The sequence below is a fragment of the Bactrocera oleae genome, chromosome 2 (genome assembly GCF_042242935.1).
Source record: "Bactrocera oleae isolate idBacOlea1 chromosome 2, idBacOlea1, whole genome shotgun sequence".
In the NCBI taxonomy this organism is placed as follows: Eukaryota; Metazoa; Arthropoda; class Insecta; order Diptera; family Tephritidae; genus Bactrocera; species Bactrocera oleae.
This window is the reverse complement of record NC_091536.1, coordinates 1,472,117-1,490,570: the sequence shown is the minus strand read 5'-3', so window position 1 is coordinate 1,490,570 and position 18,454 is coordinate 1,472,117. Positions and strand designations below refer to the sequence as shown.

General features: G+C 38.0%; 1 protein-coding gene and 1 long non-coding RNA gene across 5 annotated transcripts in view; one reads left to right on the top strand and one right to left on the bottom strand.

Annotated features, from left to right (window-relative positions):
• Positions 1 to 18,454, bottom strand: part of pros (homeobox protein prospero) — a 79,330-nt gene that overhangs the window by 6,883 nt on the left and 53,993 nt on the right. The window contains exons 1-5 of one of the 4 annotated variants that reach the window (XM_036373631.2): positions 15,444 to 15,522; positions 15,247 to 15,291; positions 8,878 to 14,349; positions 7,254 to 8,289; positions 6,345 to 6,530 (exon numbers count right to left, since the gene is read on the bottom strand). In XM_036373631.2, the coding sequence (XP_036229524.2) occupies positions 6,345 to 6,530; positions 7,254 to 8,289; positions 8,878 to 12,697 (5,042 nt within the window). In that variant the 5' untranslated portion in view covers positions 12,698 to 14,349; positions 15,247 to 15,291; positions 15,444 to 15,522. Of the gene's footprint in view, positions 1 to 6,344; positions 6,531 to 7,253; positions 14,350 to 15,246; positions 15,292 to 15,443; positions 15,523 to 18,454 lie in introns of those variants that run through there. The other 3 variants (XM_036373632.2, XM_036373629.2, XM_036373628.2) reach the window with 3 other exon arrangements.
• Positions 5,645 to 6,350, top strand: LOC118683004 (uncharacterized). Its single transcript, XR_011395168.1, has 3 exons — positions 5,645 to 5,909; positions 5,980 to 6,081; positions 6,140 to 6,350. It is a non-coding gene; the product is annotated as an uncharacterized lncRNA (long non-coding RNA).

Genomic DNA, 18,454 nt, shown 5'->3' with positions numbered 1-18,454 from the left:
ATACTCATATCTACTATTATTCAATTTCTCTACCGACAAATACACACACACATATGTATGTATAAAAAGCCCATTAGCACAATGCATAGGCATAGTAGCTGAGGAAGTGCGGCATTGTTGTGGCAATGCAAGCCAACAACGTAAAGTAGGCACTCCATTAAAAAGACAAACACAGGCACACAAAAGCACACAACACTCACGATTACATTAAGATAGAATGTGTGAAAAAAATGACGAAGGACCTGCTGCTGTGTGTAGAGGCGCACATAAGGAGCCGTAATTGCGATATTTTTGTTTTAATTAAAAAGAAATTTCACAGGGAGCAAACACTGAAGTGCTCCTACAAAATAAACAAAAAAACGCAAAGAAATGAAATCGACGTAAAATATGGTATGTGTAGGTGTGTGAGTGTGTGTAGAAATGTTTACAGTTACTTTTGTGTTTGTTGTATTTGCTTATGAGTGTGTGATGATGACATAAGGATGACTAAAATAGTGAGTGGTAGTGTAATTTAATTATAAAAAAATATTATAAATGTTGCACAGAAGCTAATTAGTTTATTCAAGATGTCGGAATAGAAGAGGTGCTATAAGTGAGCAAAGCGAAAAGTTCACATTATACGGCAATACGGCAAAATCGGCATCCTATGCGCAATTGACTCGCGTTGGTAAACCAAAACTTGGTACGAATGAAGATTTTGCGCTCTGAGAGCGATTAGGTAGTGAAATGGCACTCAAAGTCACAAATTAAAAGTGCCCATTTGCTCTGCATCAACCTAAAAGCGGAAACGTGTGTGGGCGCGGGTGTGCAAGTGCTCAAGGATACTCGTTGGAATGAAAGGAACTCAATAGCTTTTCAAGAAAAACTTGCCAACCACAAACAGGCGAGCTAATACAAAATCTTTTCTACACAGATGCTGTAGTGCATACGTATAATGTTATGCCATGCACATAAAAGTAGCCACCGCTACTCAATTCTTCATATGATAAACCATAAATTTACAGTGTTCACACAATTTTGTATTGCATATGAGACGTATTTCGTTATACCCACAGCAGGAACTAATTAGAATACTGAAGTACAACAAGCTTTGATACCTAATGACTGTTTGTAACCAGGGTTGCAAATAATGCATTAAATAGACAATTGAATTAACATTTAAAACATTTTTTTTATTTTGTAATCTAGAATTTTTTTAATTAAAAATAATTTCAAATTCAAATTACGTGATTCAAAAATTAAAAAAAAAATATTTGGATTAAAAATATAAAACGAAAATTTTGATCCTAAAAACCGGATTGAAAAAAATGTTAATAAGAAATTTATAAGTAAAAAAAATGTTTCATTGAATTCTAATTTACTTCGCTTACTTCTTTTGTCTTATTTACATAAAAGTAAGTATATATTTTATTTTTAATGTTTTTTAATTTCAAATATATTTGTTGTTTTTTTCTCAAAATTGCAAATTCCAATATTTTTGGTCAGTTTCTACTTCAGGTTTTGCTGGAAAAATCTCGTGACTTTAATGCTAAAGACAGACATATGGTTTCCATACTACAATATATATTACAATAAAGTTGAGAAAACCATGTCCGAGCCTAGTGACACACATATGGTATTCTTAAGTTTGACACTCGACAGCTGATGCAAAAAAATTAAAATCAATTAAAAGAAAATTAATATCAAGAAGGCAAATGAAGCTAAATTGCTTATAACTGCAGAGAGCCTTATTACCTGAGGGGGAAAAGAATATATTTTAATCTACCTCTACGGGCATTAAAAAGGACCAAGCAATATGAAATATCTAGAAAAGGTTTTGCAACAAATTTTTCCCATTTTTTTTTTAATTTTTTCGCTTATTTCAATTCTTAATTAATTTTTTACATGTAAAAGTCACAGAAAATACATAATTTTGGTAATAGAGCTTTGTTCAGTGCAATCCATCGTAGTACTTTACACAACACCACATAATTTCAATGGATACTTGTAGTACAGAACTCCACTTGCTGTGGAACAAAAATTCAAAATACGGTTAACACACATATGGTTTCTGTAGCATACTACAATATGTACTATATGTCTGTCTGGGGCATAATAATTAGGTACAAACATATATTTGACGACCGTCAGATTTTGAAAGTAAAAAGTCGAAAGTGTGAAAAAGATGACCGCGCCTTCTTTTCACATAACGTAATTTTTATGTATTTCTGTTCATTTTGTACTCAATCAATAATTGAAATTTGGAAATGAATTTTCGGTCGCGTCCGAGCACACACTTTCCTTATTATTAATATTTTTTTTTATTATATCCTAACTTTTTTCCAAATTTGAGGTTAAGTGCACTTTTGGCTTAGGTTGCGTGAAAATATGATGACTTGGCTTAACTGCAATAGGTTGACACTCTTCCATGCAGTAGAATGCAAAGAAAGCGAAAAAACACACACCAGAAAAGCTGAATGGGAAAAGTGTTGCCAATTACTTCAATATAATCGCACACTTGCTGCATGTTGCACGTGTATATGTGCACAGCTGGGAGGAGTGTAAGAAACGGATTACCGTTAGGAAAAGGTGTTTTTTCGCCCAGAGGTTAAAGTTTTAAATGGTGTCATCATGATACTCACGCAAATAAGCTGGTTGAGGACGACTGATACAATCAGACAACCAGACAATGTATGAATACAGAAGAGGTCTGTAAGGCAGTGGAAAAAAATTGCACATGAGCTTATCAATAAAGCACTGCTCTTACAATTGTAATACGTCGGTGAAGTACTTACATATGCTTTCGTGCGTATGATAGCGGATGATAAGAGAGTAAATGTTGTTCATAAAAAAATTAAATGAAATCTGGAACTATGTAAATTTCAAAACCGAAGGAGAATAATTTTATATACTTGTAATGAACAAAACATCAAGTACTGTATAGGAAACCCTTCAGATATATTCGAAAATTGCATAATGACAAGGGTTGCTAATAATATTGATATATTTGGGTTAGTCTTTAGTAATACAAAAGAAATGGCTGGCGCTAATAAAAATATGTATAAATTATAATGAAAATTATATAAAAAATATATATGGTATAACTATATAAAATAAATTGTATCATTTTATATCCTTGTTTAATAATAAAAAAATTAACACCTATGCATTATTTTTCCTTTATTCTTGGTAATTCTGTAGTGGCATTCTTTAATTTAATATGTGCAGGAACTCGCTAATTATTTCCACGGAAGTCAAATGCAACTTTGTGCCAATTCACGTGTCAAAAGCATTGAGGGTGTAATTTAATTGCCTTTGTAATCATTTAACCATTTTAGATTAATATACCTATTTACACACATACAAGCCCATATATGCCTATAGAATTCGAAATAACTCATTATAGTTCCTTTAGGTAAAGGATGTAATTCGGTTGACGCTGTGCGGCAGACTCATTGATTTCCTTCCGCACTACCACCTACCTACAGTCAGCCTGTCACCTCTTAATTGTCATTTTTCAGCTGCAAGCTGTCGCAATATGTTCGCTGTGGCAAGTGGGGGCCATTATCAGGTGCTAGATGATACTGAAATGCGAATGGCGTTAAGTGTGCAGCGGGATGACGGCGGAGTTTTTTTTATGAAATTAGCTTTTTCATTGTCATATTCTTATGCATCTTTAAAATAAAAATTATAAAAATTGGTGTGGAATCCATTTAAAAAAAACTTTTAATTATAGTACTCTTTGCTCTAACAATTATAGCTTTAAATATGTGTCTATGTGGAATTCATTAAATATCGACAGAAGAATTGGTAACTGGCCAAAGTCTGTTACTAAATATGTCTTTCAAAAACAAAAATTCCACCGAATTCCGTATGGTATAGACATATGGTACACACTTTGTCTTATTATTTAAGTAAATTTTCTATTTTCGCTTGATCATTAACAAATTTTCTACAGCCATAGCGGTTTTGGTTGCACCAAAATTCAAATGACCGTTACATTTTCACCCTTGTGGCAAAATTAACGGCACTTATTATATTACTCCTAACAATAGTATACTTTTTTCTAACTGTTGATCGAGCGTCGCGGAGAAACCAACCAAAAAGATATTCCCACCCATTTTAACGTTTAAGTCAAAGGCGGTATAAAGAGTCAAACGAAGGTGCGGGTAATGCAATGCCTGGCCACAACAGTAATTAAAAAAAAAAATCAACAAAATCAAGAAAAATGCTTTAGCGTCAAAAACAAATTATAACGTCTGTTGTGACTTACCGGGCCAACCCCTAAAAGGGGAGAGCATTATGAATTTCAACTCTCAATTGCATTTCCTTGGGATAACCCTTAAGTCGACGCCGAGAAATGCAGATAAACTAGAGAAAAAAAATAAAGACAGAAATTCACATAAAGAAGTACTTATTCTTAGCGTTGTGAGCAATTTGGTAAACGCACTAGCACACACACACAATCAGCATGACAAAGAAACAAAAACTCGAAGACGTTTCAGCTGAGCCTTCTTGCGCGCGAGTAAAATCCCTTAAAAACGACGTTTTGATTTTTCTTAAAGGCAAAAAGGGACTCCTTGTGCGCCTTTGTTTGCATTTCTTAAGACGTTGTGCGAATAGCTACACTATTTCTTCAGTTTCAGCTGCCTTGGATGCATGCATTGTCGTACATTACTACCGGTTCAGGGGTTGTTCGTTCTTATTGCCACGGCCAGGTGAACTATTGTTCGTAATCGTCTACTGCGCCGAACAGATGTTCGCTTTTCACGGCATTCTCAAGCAGCCGGTAAAAAGCACGAGCCTGTTTGGCGCGCTTTCCTACTCAGCGTTTTCTCTGGCCTGCTGCATTGTGTACTGCAATTGCCAGCACTACGAGCATACCTATGTGCAATATCCGTCAGTTAGCTGACAGATAGCAGTAAATTTTGTGTGTACCTTTTTCGTTTGACTGCCGTCGTTGTTTAAAGACGGCTGTGTGTGAATATATACGAGAATGTACATATGTACATATTTTCATATATGTATGCGCGCTTGTTCATAAATACTCACACATGTGCATTTTATGATTGGGTGCCTAATCTTATATTATTTCTTCTGCTGCCTTCGTTTTGGCTTCGCAGAGTGAATGGTAGCATGCAAATCGCAAGAGACCGTTTTTGTCGAATTGGTGTCAGTTGGACTTTCCCGAAAGTATGCGGGCCTACCTACACACATACTTACATAAGTGTATCAATGTATGTACATACAGTAAGGTGGAATGGTATAATGACCTCATGCTTATGCCATCAGTTTAATTCCTATCTGAAGTATTTTGGAATTAAGCCTGCTCGTTGAGGGGAAGTGCCGAATGCCAACCAATTTAAGGTAATAGTTGCATGATGTGATAGTATGGTAATGCCAAAATAACGCTAGTGTGGTAAGTTATGGAAATTTTCTAGACATTTTCATACATATGTATATATGTATATGATATGCGTGCTGCTATTATTTACATACATACATACATATGTGAACAGTTGAAATGTTCGAAATGAAATTGTCTCTCATTGACAGCTTAGAAATGTCGACAGTGTTTTTAGATATTATATGCAGTCAATTACTATATGACATTTAAAAAATTTCGTTTCTTAACTTTTTCGTTGGTTATAAAAAAAAGATCTAGTAAAAATAGATATGTACTAAAATGTAAAATATCAGAGCTTGAATAAATAAATTTTGTAGTAATTTCTCCTAATGGCGGTTGAAAGAGAAAAATTAGCAAAAATATTAAAATATTTGAATCATAACATCATTCGTGGCTGAAATGCTGATATTCTAGGAACATTTAAATATTATATACAGTGTAACTAATTTAGTATGTATGGCATAAACTAATATTCTATTATGCTCTAACACAAATGAATACGCGGTGTGTTCAAAAAATAACGGTAATTTTGTCGTTTCAAATAGTCCGCATCTTGTAAAACGACGGCCCTTTAAGGTTCTTTTCATTTTTAGAAATAGGAAAAAGTCACATGGAACCACTTCTGGCGAATATGGATGCTAGGGCATCGTTACAGTAATCTTTTTGGTCAAGAATTCCGGAACAAGCAACGAATTGTGAGCTTTTAAAAAACGAACATTTAAAAAACACGTCTAACTTTACCGGCTGTTACAGACAAATTATGCAATGAATACATCTGTAAATTACTTGTATATCGTACTTCAGGGGCATGCATGTTAACATAATATAAAAAAATTCAAAATTGGACTCTCCAAACCCGTGAAAATTTGAATTTTAAAAGTCCCGTTGTTTTCTGAACTACTTAGCGTATATGAAGAAAAACTAATTTTAAAATAAAAAGAAAAAACATTTCACTTACCGGAAATTCGAGAACCATTTCACCAATTGTGCTGTGTTGTTCTTGTTGAATTTGATGTCTGGGAAGTACATCTTCAGTACTGCTGAACTGGGGTAGCGAACCCAGAAGAACATTAACTTTGCCTTGCGCAGGTGCATTGGTGTTAGTGTTGACGAGTGCAGTGGAGTCAAGGAGTCGCTATTTTTGCTAAATTTACATGTGAAAACATTCACAATTAATTTTTTGTGGAATGAACGGGAGAAGATGAAAATAATATAAGATTTAATATAGGGGTAAAGAAATTTGAGAATAATAAAAGTGCTGACACGGTGCAGAGTGTCTGAGAAGCATTTGTCAATATAACCTAAATATAACTGAAACCACAAGTGATTTTACTTAAGCGCTTCCGTTATGCGAGTATGTACGTACAATTGTATATATTACTTTTTTATTTTCTGTATTTCTTTGTTTACGGGTAAGTGGCTTTTGTCGAAACGGAGTTAGCCCTGATTAAAGCTTCGTCTAGGTGCTCGGTAGGGCGGCAAGACAATGTGGCGTGTGAGACGCAGTGCACTTGCATTAAGTTTCGCAAATACTTAAGATTAATTGGGGTTGCTGCAATCAGGTTGTTTTAGACTTTGGTTTTGATTACACATTTCTTTTTAAATGAACTTATTTAGGTTGCAGTGTTGCATTGTTATATATAGACACCGACACTTGATTGGTTTCTTTTTGTTGAATTGATTTACCGTTTCTTTGGTATTAAGAGGTAATTAGTGACAAAGCTTAAGAAAAAGCAGCAAGCGATATAAAGATTCAACCAACTAAGTTAGCACAACTGACTGTGTACAATTTATAGGCATTTTGTATCAGAGAGGATTACTTTCAAATATATGTATGAGAATAGTATAAAAATAATTGAGTACTTACATCATTTGCTGCTTCAGAAATGATATTGTAGGCTGCATTCCATCGAACTGCATATCAGCGGAATTACAGTCCGAATTGCGGTCTTGTGCATCCATGGCTGCACGTAGATGAGCGCTGTAGTCGGGAGAGCCGCCGTGGTGTGCAGCAGCTAATAGGGCAGGATGCAGCATGGAGGGCGGATGAGGCAGCGGCGGTGATTCGCGCGAGTCCATTAGACCGCCAAGGTTGGGTGGGCTGGATGACATCTTCATGTGGTGCATTTGGGCAGCTGTTGGCGTGTTGTGGGCACCACTGTGTGGACCATGCGGGGGTGGTGGTGGCGCATGTGGCGGGTGAGGATTGAAGAATGGACTGTAGGGTGAGAAGACTTGCGACTCGTGCAACGATGGATTAGGAATTGCCACAGAAGTGGGCAATGACACGGGCAACATGGGTGGTGGTGGTGGCGGCGGATGATAGCTGGGCGCTTGAGCACGTGGCGAAGGACTTTGTGCAGGCGTCGTATTATTATTGCCGATATTGCCGAGACTGCCGGTGGTATTCACGTTGACTGGCGTGACATTGGCGCTATTGCTGCCAATGTTTGGCGCATTACAATTTGTTTGGTTCGCATTGGGCTGTTGTTGTTGGTTGGGTTGACCGCCCATGGGTACGAACTTGCTTCCGCCATCTAACATGCTGTTGGCAGTTACAGAATTCGAAGGTACACCACCATCCTGGGCAAGTATGCGGCTGACTGTTCGTGGTGTAATTCGGGTGTCTGTTACCTTATGTCGCTTCTTCTTTGGCGTTACAACCAAGCTAAGGGCCTCGTTTTGCTCTAGTTGTTGTTGTTGTTGCTGCTGTTGCTGCTGCTGTTGTTGTTGCTGTTGTTGTTGCTGCTGTTGTTGTTGCTGTTGCTGTACGTCACGAGCCTCTGGCATACAGAAGGGATTCATTTGGTTAGGGCCGCCGGTGGTCATAGAATTGTAAAGTGCAGCTGCAGCGACCGGATTCATTCCTTGCGGTGTCTTTGGTGCCTGAAATATTGCTGCCGCTGTGGGCGAAGGACGTATATGAGGAGGTGGAATATTAATTGTACTTAAACTATTGTTAGTATTATTTGTATTTGGATTCGAATTCATGTTGATACTCTGATTCATTTGGCTATGACCAGAACTATCGTTTGCGATCTGCTGGTTATGGTTTTGCTGATTAGCAGCGGCTGCGGTCATTGCAGCTGCAGCTGCTGCATGATGCATTTGCAAGCCCATTGCTGCAGCTGCTGCCGCAGCCGGCGACGGAAACGACAACTGATTGCCATTTAGACGTGGGGCGGCGATGAGGCTTTGACAATTTTGCGCATTCAACGCTGACATTTGAGCTATTTGCTGCGCATGTTGCGCATTTGTCTGCCCACTTGAGGACGCCATGACGTTTGCTTGGCTATTTGTAAGCGGGTGTTGAGGAATCGTCACACCACCTACTGATACTGCGGGCCCAGGTCCAACATGCATTTGAGGACTGTTACTTACAGTAGACTGCAAGTGACCAAGATGATTTGTGGACACATTACCATTTGGACCATTACTTAATTGGTTAGTTGAGGAGGTATTATTAACTAGTAGAAGAGAACCATTATTACCTGATTGGACTGATGAAGCATTCACAGCACTTCCGCTGACAACAGGCTGTCCTGACGCTGAATTAGAGATATTTGAATTATTGTTTATGATTGCATTAGAGTGTGAACGATCTGCAACTTTAGTTCGTGGCGACTTGCGATCGAGTATTTGGGATGCCATAAGCAAGTCCTTGTTAAGTTGTTCAGCAGCTGCAGCTACTGAATCCGATTGTTTGCTAAACAGGCGACGTTGGTGAACAAATCGTGTGACGATCGTGTCAACCAATGCTGAGAGTGAAGTGGTTATTTCTGATTTTAATACATCAGCAAGTCCTTCCAGATCGGATCCGGACATACGCATAATCGAATTAGAACTGGATCTCAACATATTGAATTTTTCTGACAGTTCGGATTTGAGAGAGGAGTGGTTGGCATGACGTTGGTGAAGCCGATTGTGGTGTAGCTGTGAGCGGGTTGTTTGGTTTATAGAGACAGTCGGTGTAGTTTGCTCCTGATGCTGTTGTTGCAACTGTTGTAATTGATGTTGTCGCTGAAGTTGTTGTGCAGCTTGCTGCTGGGCCTGTTGCTGTTGTTGTTGTTGTTTCTCTTCTTTACGACGTTGCTGTTGTTCCTGTTCAAATCGCCTTTGTTGCTCTTGCTCTTGCTGCTGCTGTTGCTGTTGTTGTTGTTGTTGCAGTTGATGCTGTTGTTGTTGTTGTTGTTGTTGTCTTTCTTGCTGCTCAGCAGCTTCCTTTGCCATACGAGCTTCCTGCTCGAAGAGGAACTGTTGCCCCAGGTACATAGCGGCAGCATTACTTATGGCAGGATGAGACAAATGGGCAGTTCCGGCGTCGCCTTGCATTTGTGGCATATGCTGCAGCAATGGCAATGGACCGCTAAATGACTGCTGCATATGTGGATGCCCTACGAGTGATCGAGATGACATCATTTTGCTCATCATTTGTGATAGCACATTAGGGGCGTTATCTAGAGCTATGGAATTTTGTGAGGATAACTGCTTACGAGATTTTATAGGTAAATTGGGTGAAGTAGAGCTCGGCCGATCTCCGTCCGTTTGAATTTTATCATTTAAGCCCGATTCGCCCGTCAATGATGGCGATGGTGAGAGATCCCCTCCATTGTCATCTTGTTCCATACTATCACTTGCTGTATCGTCAATGTCCTGACATTCTGACTCTTGCTCCATTCTTGAACATAATTGCACATACTTTTGCTGCATTTCAGCCAGTTGCTCTTGCATTGAACGCAACTGTGACTTTAGAGCGTTTTTCTCCACACGCTTTTGCTGAATCTGGGGTGACTCCATTTCATTGGATGCTTCTTCATCCAACATCATACTTTGTAAGTTTAAACCGAAATTCAAACCTGCAGCAGCAGCTACATATCGTTCCATTGCATGTTGTTGTGGTTGATATAGTTTTCGTTTCTTACAACCGTTAACTTGCAAGTGCGCCTGATGAGACGATGGACTAGAACGCATTGTGGTAACAATGTTCTCGACTCTAGCTCTTTTCATATCCATTCCTGGTTTTTTGGACATCGTAGCAGCTACATCCTTTTCAAGTTCCTCTTCTAACTCATCCTTGCTGTTCTCTAAGAGCATCATCTCAGATTGGCTAGGTGAGGCTAGTGACTCTAAATCGGAACGCGAATTCAGACCCATTAATTCTACATCTTCTAGGATGTCATCAGCTTCCTTTTTAGTTACTCCCACCGATAGGTTTGAATGCGGTTGTTCATCCTGTTCATCCATGTGCTGCTGATCCATGTTATCACCCTCAGACTGTTGGTCTTCATCCTGCTGAGAATCGGCAACCTCAGAATCAGATGACTTCCTACGTTCTGCAGTCGCAGAGTCAGAATTATTTGGCAACTGATTGGGCTCGCACTTAATTTTAATGTCGGACATGGTGTCCTCCAATAGATTGATTACATTATTCGATTCTTTATCTTCCAAATTATTGTTATTATTAGCGGACAAATTATTATTATTATGCTTTAGCGTGGTCTGATTTTCTGCTAGCTGTTGTTGTTGTTGATTCATCACTGATCGTAGCTCTTGATCGAGTTGCATGAGCTCTTTCTTACCTTGCAAAATATTTCTTAGCATATGGTGAGCTAACTCATTCTGTTGTTGTTGTTGAACATTTGGTGAATTTCTTTCAGAAGAATTCACCGCTCCCAGTGCTACAGATGTGGAGCTGACAGAAGGAGCACGCGGTGGCGAACACAAATCACCAGCTCGCGAGTTCACTTCATCCAAAGATCGATCACTACAATTGCTCACTCGTCGGTTTTTGGGCGATTGAGAGGCAGATGTGTTATTCAACGATTGCTGATTATCAGCAATGGCATTGCCGTTATTTAGTGCGGACGTTGCAGATGCACTAGCATTGCTTAAACTATTCAAACTGTTTATGGTATTATTATTGAGCAATTTACTGGTGGCATTGAGGCCTAAGCTATTCACCAATCCTGCTGCACTCAACAGTTCAGCGCTAGTGGCCGATTCCATTGCCGCGGCTAACATGGCGTTGTCTAAAGTAGCGGGTAATCCGCTAGTAGCATCCTGTGCTTGCTTCATTTGTCGGCCGAATAACTCATTCAACATTTTTGCTGAACCGAAACCGTTTGCTGTAAAGAGGCTGCCAAGAGCCGCTGTAAAATTACCGGACAGCAACGATGCTGTTGGCGATGAGGAAGCGGATACGGAAGCGTTTGCACTGTTATGTGGATTGTTGTTACTAGCAGTAGCGTTGCTGTTGTTAAGCGTGTTATTGGACGACGAAGTTGTCTGATTCAATAAGGCTCCATAGAGAGCTCCTCCAGCAGCGCCCGCAACAGCCGCAGCAGCACTACTCATGAAGGCAGTCGCTGTTGGCGGCAAAAGCGGTGATGACGGCGTTGGCGAAACCGACAAAGGCAATGACAACGGCGTTGGACTCGTATTATCTTGGAACCCCGAAAATAATTTCGATTCTAGACCTAAAACACTATTACCGTTTACGTTTATTTTATTAGCACTGACACAGTTATTACTACTATTCACGGTATTCGAACTGTTACTGTTCTTATTAACAAGATATTCACTTGATGACGATAAGGACGTGTTCTTTTTATTTGATTTCGACGATGATATTACTACAGATGTTGACTTGGAGCGTAATGCTAAGTTAGCGGTGCACGTTATTGTCTTGTTGACGGCACCACACGGACTACTTTCGTTTGCTCGCTCAGTGACATGCACGACTTGCACGACTTGTTGTTTGCCACCACCGCTGCCGCTGCCGCTGACACTGCTGCCACTGCGACTTCGACTACGACTACGGCTGCAGTTACGAAGGCGATTCTGTCTCTGGCTATTAGTGGTGCCCTCGTTGCTGCTTGCGACACCTTCGAGTATGACAACGACGTCGTTATCGTCGTCGTCGTTGTCGTTGTCGCCACCGTTGACGTTGTCGTCTTCGATAAGGTCGTTTTCGTGTATCTCTTCGAGAGCCGTGCTATTGTCAGTTGTGCTGTTAATGCTGTTGATTTTACTTTTATTATTACTACAGACGTTGGCGTTATTACTATTGTTTTTGCGATTTGGGTTGATGTTGTTTTTGGCGCTCTTCGCCGTTTGTAATGGTGGTGTTGGGGGTGGTAATAGTAATGGTGTTTCTTGCTTTACCACACAATCGGTTTCTAATTCTAGTAACGGCGCCGAAGACGAGGACTCCGCCAGTTTGGACAATGATGTTCCTGTGGACGCCTTTAGTAATAACTTATCATCGTTGTACAATCCGAAACACTCTGTGTCCTCTTCCGATGACATCATAAGATGCCAACAGTCTGGGTGAAGCCTTATTCTCTTTCAAAGCTCGCAGTTGTCGCGAGTTTAGCTCTCTCTGCTTTAATGGTCCTACCTAATCAACACACAAACTCTATCTCCAACTCTGTTATGCTTCTCTGACAGCGACTGCTGGTGGTGAATGTAGTCGTTTTCTCCGTTAAGTCGCTGCGTAATGGTTGAGTGCTTCTGCTTTGGCTCGGCTACTTTTGTCGCTGCTGCTACCTTTGCGATGCGTACAACGGCCAAACATTCACCACTCACAAACACAAACAAAGTAAACGACGACGCTGGCAATCTCTAGTATGTATGTGTGCGTACGTGGATCGTCTATTGGCTCGCTAAGTTTTTGCCTTCCTTTCACACAGAAGTTTTTCTTGTTTGCTTTTGTTGTAGAATTTACTTTATAACTTATGTGAACTGTAAACAGACAATTACCAACACTAATGCACGGTGCTCACACTCCCACAATAGATTTACACTAAAGTCTACAACAGCCACTGTCGCTGCATTCGCTCAGGGTTCTGTTCGGTTTTGTTTTGGTTTGGATTGGGCTAGAGATTCAATACTTTGCCACTGTACGTGTTCTTGGTATCGTCGATATTCGTTGTTCGATGCTTTTGTTGCTGTTGTGTTACTATTGCTCTTGTTGCTTGGAAATGTTTAAGTTGGATTGGCTCGGGCTCAGATAAGAACTCACACATATGCAACTAAAGAGTCCAGGTTGAATTGTTCTTTTAATAGCGTCGCTTTCCGTTTTGCTGCTATACGTCTAAATTGTTCTATTGGATTTGGTGTCTTGTGCAAGTATTCTAAATTTGCCACGCTCTCAGGGGCGAGTACTTATTGAAATGTCGTTTTTATACCCTAGCACACTGTGGTGCACCAGGGTTTTACTTAAGTATTTGAGTTCCCAATAAATGATATAAAGGTTCTGCAAATATCGGCAATCTAATCGCTTTGAACCTATACGTTTAATTAATTTGTTAATTATAAAGTTGTTCGTTTTATTCGATGCCTTTTTGATAAAAACCTCAATCAATATTTTAATGTTGTTTCATGCAAAATGTCTACTTGGTTTCTTATCCCTTTCCGTTCATTCATTGGTGTTTGCTTTAATACTTGTGTATCTTATTCTTCTTCTTGAACGTGTTTGATGTTTTAGCTATGTTGCTTCGATACCGTTAGCTTTGAGTTTCCTTTTCTTCAAAGGCCGCTAGGGTCTCAAGGTTCAATATCGCCAAAATCTATAATTTTGTTCTCAACTTTAACGATGTTCTCAAGAACGATGACTCGTTTTATTATTTGTTTTGGTTCTTTTCGTCTTCTACGTTTTTTGCTCTTTCTAATAATGAATTTTGTTTTGATTTTTCTTTCCACCACCACACACATGCGAATGTCTTTTGCATTTAATTTCTATAACATTATTGCAAGATATTTTTATTATTATATAATTTTATCAGTTCAGTAATTTCCATTATAGTACTTGAGTTTATTTTTGACTTCATTTTATTTGTATTTAAAATTTTGTTCAGATATTCACGTTCGAGTGGTATTAAACAATTTTTGAATTTAATTTTTTTAGGTTTGGGTCGTTTGAATTTGGAATCCTCTATCCTCTCAAGCATTCAAAAGTCTCTCTGTAAAAAAGAATTGTTGGGAAAAATATTTTTTTTAACGAATTACAATAAAAGTAAATTGAGATGGTATTTTAAAATTATGTACTAGCACACTTTATAAGAAATCACAGTGGCATTGAGAAATATGTAGATACATACCGGTTGGGACTGTACTGTTTTCCTGGTTTTCGGTTAGTTACGCAAAAACAAAGGACCGATTTGTTGTTCGTTTAAATATTCGAAACTATTAAGCGAATTTTTCGATTAAATTCGGAAGCTATGAATAGTTAGTATAGGCTAAATATTGAGCATATCTTGAAATAGTAAATTCTGTTGTGTATATATTTTGGAATTAGGTTCAACTGCAAAATTCGCTTAATTAAACAGAATTTTCGTTGTCTGGGTCATAACGGAATGCAGCTAAGCTATACTGAAATCTTCATACATACATACTCATGTTTAATGACAATTTTGCTATGCATAACAACCATTCTATATTGTTGCAAGCAAAGGAATGTATTTTCCTGCTGCGGATATGATATAATTCGGAAATGTCCCTGCATTTAACCACCCCCAAAACTTACAGGCATTTTATTTTACGAACGGACGAAACTGACCAAATAACACAATTCAAATAGAGACTGTACTCGATTGTGCCACACATGAGCACTTTTACGCGTAAAATTTCTGTGTGCGGACGCACAGAATCACCACCTAATTCATACTCATTGGCAGAAAGATGTTTTTACATTCCACTGCATATATGCTTAATGCATACATATGTACGTTGGTGAACCTATAACACTCGATCCATGATTCGATAGTTAAATATATGTATGCATACTTATATGTTTCTGATACTTTTAGGACTACGTATGTACATATGTATATGTATTTGTTTTTTTGTTGATAGTTTACCACAAACAAAGTGTTATTTATCTCTGCCGTCCATTATAAATCCTCCTGTAAATAGAAAAAGATAAAATTATGGGTTAACTATATTCTGAGCCAGTTCAAAATCAAATATTTTAAGCTTTTATATCAAAATATATTGATTCGATCTAAATTGTTTAATATTTCAAAAACTATATCGACAAATAGTGTTATATCCGTACAATATGAATTCTTGTGGCAGCCGATATTTGTTTTCCGATTTCAGTTTATAGCTCACAGAAAGATTTTGTCGGTTGAATTCTTTATATAATTTGACATATGATGAAAAAAAGTAATAAGGGCCGGGTTCCTATGGTAATGATCATTAGATATTGTCACTGTTTATGGAAATATAGGCATGGCGAGATTTAGTTTCAATAAAACATTACATTCGAGGTATCCGTTTTAAAGTACTCGTAACTTAAAGATGGTTCCTTAACTTGTTGTAAAAAATTTCGCTCTATTTTTAAAGGTGTTTACTAGGAACTAAAGTACAAAGTCTCTCTTCTAAGTCCCTCCTAATATATATATATTAAAATTAATATATATTTTGACGTGTGGTAAACTATAGCTTGGTGTACGAAACTTATTTATCCTACAGACTATATTACAAGAGTATAATAATTATTCTAGGATGGAAGTTTTAATTTAAGAATTATCCTTATGATAAATTTTAAGCAAATATTGTTACTGTACTTTATAAATAAGAAACAGAATTCGCGCGAGATTTTTTGAGAAGCGAACTAACCTTAAAAGGTTAAAAAGTTTTTTACTTTTCACTTGAACTCGCTTACTTTCATTGCAATTTTCTCTCTTCATATACTAATAATTGTGGAACGGTTAGATATATTTCTTTTTCCTCTCTCTCAGCCGACATTACTACTAGTTTAAAAATATATACATGTATGTATGTATGTGTTCAATTATGTACAACTCATAATTTTACAGCCGCTTCTCCCGAATATCGTGCCAATCCATACTCGCACAAAAGACCGAACTCACTGAAGCGATCGTGGTGCGTGCCGCGACGGTTGCACACCTGGAGTTAATGTACAAGCAAAAGCGGAATACGTCGTGACGGTGGCATACTCACCAGCCTAACTAATATATACCGGTGTGTACTCGTTAAGTGTCATCTACCAGCATTGTGCGCATAAGAATGATTTCGGCCTGCAGTAGAAACGATTGTGCGCAAGCTGCTTCCTCGCTTGCGGAAGTGGAGGGTAAAGGAGGCGTTAGAGAGTTTTATAAAGTTAGTGGCATGTGGCATATTTGTTTACACTTCCATAGGTAGGGAAGAACACTCATTTATGAATGTTTGTTGTTGTTGTTATTTGGACAGCAGCTAGTTGTCGATGACAGAGGGTGGGGATCACCTCAGGTGCTGAATGAGCTATTTGTTCTTTTATAGCGTATTCAGTTCTAGAGTGACTATACTCCCTTCTTAATTTGGTTTGGCAAAATTAAAGATATTTATACTCTTGCAACATGTTGCTACAGAGTATAATAGTTTTGTTCACCTAACGGTTTTTTGTATCACCTAAAACTAATCGAGATATATATATGCATATGATCAGGATGACGAGACGAGTGGAAATCCGGGTGACTGTCTGTCCGTCCGTCCGTCTGTCCGTCCGTGCAAGCTGTAACTTGAGTAAAAATTGAGATATCTTTATGAAACTTGGTAGACATATTCCTTGGCACCCAAAATGGGTTGGTACTGCAAATGGGCGGAATCGGACCATTGCCACGCTGCACAAAACGCCATTAGACGAAAAAATTTAAAAAGCCATAATTAAGCCGGAAATTAAGATAGAAAACTTTCACAACTAGGTTGGTAGAGAAGGCTTTTATAGTATCTGGTGTGAAAATTTATGTGAAATCGCATATCTCAGGAACTGCTCGACCGATTTCAACCAAATTTACGTCTAAAAACTGTCAAAATCGTACTATAACTTTGGGTGAAAGCAGGTCAACACTTCCCTTAGCCTCCATATACCTAACATAAATATTTTCGAACCTCCGGTTCACTTTATACTGCCTTTATCGGTCAATACGTGAGAAATCGTAATGAAATTCAAAAATAATCTCTTTCTAATAACAGCGTATCCTTTTTCTTTAAGTGGATGATAAGTGAATCATAGCGATAATTTCCTTAGTTTGATATAATGTTTTGCCAAAACCTGTAGACGTTCATCTATCCCTTACTAACTTGTTTAATATAAAGTTTACCTAACAACTGAAGGTATTTTCCCTGCTTTGATCCTTGCAAGTAGCGAGAGTATAAAATGTTCGGTTACACCCGAATTTAGTACTTCCTTACTTGTATAAGTTGTGCTATAATACTTTTGTTTTCATCCAAAGATGAAACTGTATATTTCTTGTATTTGTAAATATAACAATTCTTGGCAAACGTATCTACACAAATTTAATAGCGTTAATATGTTAATAGTTGGATAAAGTTGAAATCGAATGCAAGTATAATAAGCCACTTTGTATCCTATTACTTGCAGTTTGAAGCTGGCCGGCAGTGGAAAATTTCCGCTATGAAGATTTACAATTACCAATTTGCCACAAACAATGCAAAAGACTTTTATGTTTATGAGAAAAGTTACACCACTTTGCATTTGACTAAAATTACATCGGTAATAACATGTCAGCAACGAATACACATATGGGCATTGACACACACATACAACCATCTATATTTACAAATCCTTGGAGTTGGAAAATATTATGAAGTAATAATGGTTAGTGCTACGAGTAAGACGGCGAAGTCAAGAAGTTGCTTGTGAAATATCCTTAGAAAGAAACGTGGAAACCAGTAAAGACAAAAGTTTGCGATAAAGTTGAAATTTAAAGACAATTATGCACAATTGTATGGGTATTAATAAAAGGTATTATACTCCAAGTGTTGACGTATCTTGACGTTTTTGTGGAAAGACATTGGTTTTTGGGCTGGATGCCAAGTGTAGTACATGTCTTGCATACATTTTGCGCATATCTGTGCATATATAAATTCAAATATATGTAAGATATGTACTTAATAAAAAGCTGGGATTTGTGGATATGCGTCATTATTATAACTCCAAAATGCGTACATATGTTAGTACCGTCAGATACTATCTATAGGTTAAATCGGGAAATCCTCAATTGCTTTTGATTAAAAATGTTCCATAGAAATATTGCCCAA